General features: G+C 52.0%; 1 protein-coding gene across 2 annotated transcripts in view; it reads left to right on the top strand.

Annotated features, from left to right (window-relative positions):
* The first annotated feature begins 388 nt into the window (after positions 1-388).
* The window catches only part of LOC108291674 (lipopolysaccharide binding protein), a 32,469-nt gene continuing 27,390 nt past the window's right edge, over positions 389-5,467 (top strand). For both annotated transcript variants that reach the window (XR_001820013.2, XM_017512132.2), the window contains exons 1-3: positions 389-667; positions 2,975-3,089; positions 3,862-3,990. Coding sequence is in view for 1 of the 2 variants with exons in the window: in XM_017512132.2 (XP_017367621.1) it covers positions 544-667; positions 2,975-3,089; positions 3,862-3,990 (368 nt within the window). In the remaining variant the exon portion in view is untranslated. The remainder of the gene's footprint in view (positions 668-2,974; positions 3,090-3,861; positions 3,991-5,467) is intronic.

Raw genomic sequence — 5,467 nt, 5'->3', positions numbered from 1 at the left:
CCCCAAATTTCTAGGATTACAGGTGTGAGCCACCGCACTGGCTGGGAAACACTTATTTTTTAAATAAACAGAGCAGGTATATTTTAAAAAGAGCGATTGGAGGGGGCCAGACATGGCTTTACTGTCGACCCTGCCATCTGCTGGGTGTGAGATCTTGAGGAAGCTGTGTGGCCTCTTTGAGCCTCAGTTTCCTCATCTGCAAAACCAGGCCTTCCTAGCTGAGCTCTTAAAAGACTGGCTGAGATGAGGCAAGATGAATGGTGATGAATGTGGGGTCTTTCTGCGGCGATGGTGGATAGGGATGATCACAGGGGCCAGGCTCCCTCATCCTCTGATCTGGGCAGTGAAAACTGGCTTCTAAGTATGACCTGATGATCCCAGTGATGTCGCAAGCAGGTTCCAGTCCCTGTGCCTCCCATTCCCGCTCCCAAGAGCCCGCCCAGCCTCAGGAACTGCCTCCAGCCCTCTGGCCTTGACTACTTAAGGGACCTGGATCCACCCCACAGCTGGGACAGTCCCAGCACACTGCACTGGGGATCTAGGATGGGGGCCTTGGCCGGGGCCCTGCTGTCCATTCTGCTGGCATTGCTGCTCACGTCCACCCCAGAGGCTCTGGGTGCCAACCCCGGCCTGGTCGCCAGGATCACTGACAAGGGCCTGGAATATGGTAAGAAGCCACGGCTGCTGGCTGGACTTGGCAAACCCAGGCCCCAGGCTGCTCTGCGTACAGTGGGGACAGGGAGAGGGGACACAGACTGGACCCTCTCCCTGGGGCAGTGCCATCTTCTGGGGGCTCTGGCTCCGATTCCAGCCTCACCACCCACCAGCTGAGTGTCCTGGGCAGGTTATTTGTGGTAGTGAGGCCCTCCACCAGCCAAGAGAGCACAGCTTTTCGTGCAAGTAGTTGATCTGGGAAATTATCCCAGGAAACACGGTGGGGAAGCGGTGCTGAGAGGAGGAAGAGAACACAGCCAGGAGAGTGTGGGATTGAACCCGCCGCCACCTCCGAGGACGGGACCCACTCCGCAGGGAAACACATGCCTCTGAACTAGAGGTCAGAACTGTGGTCACCTCCAGAGGCAGCCAGAGACCCTGAAGGGCGTGAGGGAGCCTGCTGGGGTGCTGGAAGATGCTGTGTCTTGATTCAGGTGATGGTCACATGGCTGTATAAACATTAAAAATTATTTAGCAATACCTTTAAAATTAGTGCCTGTTAGGCACTTTATGTATATTATTCCTCAGTTTTAAAGAATGGGCAGGCCAGGCACAGTGGCTCATGCCTGTAATCCTAGCACTTTGGGAGGCCAAGGTGGATGGATAGCTTGAGGCCAGGAGTTCGAGACCAGCCTGGCCAAATTGGTGAAACCTTGTCTCTACTAAAAATACAAAAATTAGGCAGGCGTGGTGGCAGGCACCTGTAATCCCAGCTACTCAAGAGGCTGAGGCAGGAGAATCACTTGAACCCAGGAGGCAGAGGTGGCAGTGAGCCGAGATTGTGCCACTGCACTCCAGCCTGAGCAATAGAAGGAGACTGTCTCAAAAATATAAATAAATAAAAATAAAACAAAGAATGGGCAAAAGTAGGACTATTTCTGTAGTTGAAACAAAGCCCCCGGACTATCCAGGTGGCAAGGGAGCTGGGATATTTATACACCTCAGTGATTGATTGAGGGCTTCTAGGCAGGGGGAAGTCAGCTCCCCAGCATTTCTGTCCTGTTGCATGCACCTGCTTTCTGCAATTCCAGGACAAAGAGCCTCAGACCCCCACATTCATCACTATTCATCTTGCCTCATCTCAGCCAGTCTCTTAAGAGCTCAGCTAGGAAGGCTTGGTTTTGCAGATGAGGAAACTGAGGCTCAGGGAGGCAGACATTGGCAGCTGGGAGTCAACTGTCACTCACTGAAAAGACTCAAGGAGATGGACAGGCACTGGCCAGAGGTGCTTCCTGCATTCCTAGAGCCTGAATTGCCTTATCTGTGAAATGAGATAACAATACTCCCTTAGGTAGGGTTGTTGGGAGCCCGCACTGGCTTGAGGCAGGGAAAGGGAAATCAGGGAAGGCTTCCAGGATGAAGTAAGGTGGAAAAGACAGTGGGAATTACACAGGGACAAGGGGTAGCGTTCCAGGCAGAGGAACCCCAACAGGTGCGTTTGCTAGAGGAAGAAGAGCAAATTGGAAAGAGGTGAAAGAGGAGGCCACTGGTCATCTGTGTACCCATGCCTGCCTTGGGGGCAGAAACCTGGGTCCCTCAGGTCTCGGAACAGTGGGATCTGGTAACTGTTACTTGCACTGAAACCCTGTATCAGGAGGGTTTGTCTTTTGTTCCATTGCGCTGTGCACACGCACCGTGTTTACGTAACCAAAATATGGTCCTTGCCATATTTTTAGTAATATAAACCCTGTTTGCTGTTCCAGCATTTACTGAGTGCCCGCTGTGTGCCAGGCACCAAGCTGGGGTGCTTGTTATCTTCCCAGCCCCCTTTGCTTTGCAGTTGAGATGCCACCCTGATAGGAAAGTATTGTTGTCTTGCTATTTGACAGATAAACAAAGTGAAGGTTGGTTGGGGACTTTGTCAAAGTCACCCAGCTAGAAAGATGCCCCCTTTCTCTAGCCCCCAATCCTTCCAGTTTCTTCTGCACTGGCCAGATGCCATGAGGGACCAGAAGGAGGACCACATGCCAAAGCGCACAGCACTTTTGCCCTCAGGGAGTTGTTGGCAAAGGCATTCCATTTCCTCATCTGTAAAATGGATGTGAGCATAACAATGCCACAAGAAACGCAGGGATGCCTCTGAACGTCCCTTGTGCCACCTGGCTCGCAGGGGGTCTCATATGCTGTCATTGCACTTAATGACTTAATGCCAATAAGGATGTTGGGCTCTCTCCTCAGGGCAGGTGGGAGCCACAGCAGGGTTTAGAGCAGGGGAGGAGGCAGGTCAATCAAGCTGACTCCCAGCTGTTCCTGTCCACAGCGGCCCAGGAGGGGCTATTGGCTCTGCAGAGTGAGCTGCTCAGGATCACGCTGCCTGACTTCACCGGGGACTTCAGGATCCCCCACGTCGGCCGTGGACACTATGAGTTCCACAGGTGGGGCTCTCCCTTCTGCTGGGGCGCCGAGGTGGTTGGAACTGACAGTCAGAGGGGATTGGAGAGGGAGGGAGGGAGAGCCTCAGGATTGGGCTGCAGGGGGACCTCTCTGGGGCAGACGGTCGGATAGTTCCCTGAGCAGTTTGGAAGGAAATTCTGAAGGGACAATCAGGCCCGAAGCACACTGCACCCCTCCCCACCTACGCCTCTTGAGTGTTTCCTTCATTCCTGCCTTCTTTTATTCAGTCCATCAGCAAACATCTATTGAGCACCTACTATGTGCCAGGCAAGTAAAACAGAACTTGACCGTTCTTTTCACACTGTTGACAACCTTGCTGACCCTTTTTGGGTCTTCTCTTAAGGCTCATCATCTTCCGTAAATCTGTTTCCCCTACCTGGATATATTGAGAGAGGGAGCTGCAAGCCCAAAGGGATGTGTCTATGAACCTCCTCAGGATGCCGCCTGGGGTTGTTAGAGTCATGGGCTCGGATGCTGACTGTGAACCCGCAGGCAACTGCATCTCTTCCTTGAAGTTTGATTTCCTCTCCGTGGAAAGGGAATAAGAACAGTGCTGACCCCTCGGTGCGACCCAAATGGCATGAAGAATTAATGTGCTGAGCATGGTCACATGGTCGGTGCCTGGTACATAGCAGGTGCTCACCTGGAGCAGACCCTGCTGGTCTAGTCCCCACTGTGGAGCGGGAAGGGTGCAAAGGTGGGAGCTGGGTCCAGGCCCAGGGCTGACATCTCCTTCTGTGTCTCTCCCTTCAGCTTGAACATCCACAGCTGTGAGCTGCTTCGCTCTGCGATGAGGCCCGTCCCCGGCCATGGCCTGAGTCTCAGCATCTCTGACTCCTCTATCAGGGTCCAGGGCAGGTGGAAGGTGCGCAAGGCATTCTTGTAAGTTGACTCTGCTCCCGGGCCCTGGAGCTCTTGGCCTTGACCTTTGCCCCATCCTTCTCAGGTCCAAGGTGTTCCTAGCTCATCAGAAAGTCCAGGTGATGGACAGGTAGAGCCCAAGCCCAGAGGTGGCCTGGGGATAGAGTCCTGGCTCTGGGATGAGTGTCTTTTCCTCTCTGAGTCTCTACTTCCTCATCTCCCAGAGGGGAAGGGCCTGCTTCCTTGATAGAGTCATGGGAGGCTAAATGCAATAATATCAAGTCTCCTTGGTTTGCTTCCCACAGAAACAGACCTTAAGGCAAGAATCTCAGTGCAATACTTTATCTTGGAAGCGATCTGAGGAAATATCCACAGGGGAGCAGGGAAATGAGTAAGGGAAGGGAAGGAACTCAGTCCAGTGGGTAAGTGAGGCTCAGTCTAACTGGGGAACTCGGGGACAGCATAGAACACGCCTCTGAGTTACTCCAGCCCCGCCTGGTCGCCCCTTCCTCCTGCTTGCCTTTTGTCAAGGGCTGCTTCCAGAGGCTCTGGCTCTCAGGCACTTTGAACAGGTCTCTGAACTCAGAGGCACTTGGATGGAAGGGTATTCGTGTGCTAGGGCTGTCATAACAAGCATAGACTGGGTGGCTTAAGCAGAAATGTGTTTTCTCACCATTCTGGAAGCTGAAGGCCAAGGTCAAGGTTTTGGCAGGCCTAGTTTCTTCTGAGGCCACTCTCCTCAGCTTGTGGATGGCTACACTTCGGCAATATCCTCACATGGTCTTTCCTCTGTGCTCAAGAAATCCTGTTTCTGAGGCCATGCACATTGGCTCACACCTGTAATCCCAGCACTTTGGGAGGCTGAGGCAGGCAGACCACTTGAGGTCAGGAGTTCGAGACCAGCTTGGCCAACATAGCGAAACTCAGTCTTAATAAATAAAAAATTAACCAGATGTGGTGGCGGGCACCTGTAATCCCAACTACTCAGGAGGCAGAGACAGAAGAATCATTTGAACCTTGAAGGCAGAGGTTACAGTGAGCTGAGATCATGCCACTGCACTCCATCCTGGGGGACAGAGTGAGACTTCATCTCTAAAGAAAAAAAAAAAGAAAAACCCCATTTCTCGCTGTATGTCCTAATCTCTTTTCATAAAGACACTAGTCAGATTGGATTAGGGCCCACCTTAATAGCCTCATTTTAATGTAATCACCTCTTCAAGGGGCCTATCTCCAAATGCTGTCACATTCTCTGGTACTGAGAATCAGAGCTTCAACATTTGAATTTGGGAAGCTGGTGGTGACACAGTGCAGCCCATAACAGAAGGAACAGCCAGTCTCTGCTGAGTGACATGACCATATTTATACTTCAGACCCGCACTGTCCAAAATAGTAGCCACCAGCCATGCCTTTACTGAGTGCTTGAAAAGTACCTGGTACAAGTTGAGATCTACGCTAAATGTGCAACACTGGAATTGAAGATTTCATATTTAAAAAAAAA

This window comes from Cebus imitator, unplaced genomic scaffold, assembly GCF_001604975.1.
Source record: "Cebus imitator isolate Cc_AM_T3 unplaced genomic scaffold, Cebus_imitator-1.0 Scaffold18, whole genome shotgun sequence".
In the NCBI taxonomy this organism is placed as follows: domain Eukaryota; kingdom Metazoa; phylum Chordata; class Mammalia; order Primates; family Cebidae; genus Cebus; species Cebus imitator.
The sequence above is the reverse complement of the archived record's forward strand: the minus strand, read 5'-3'. Positions and strand labels throughout refer to the sequence as shown.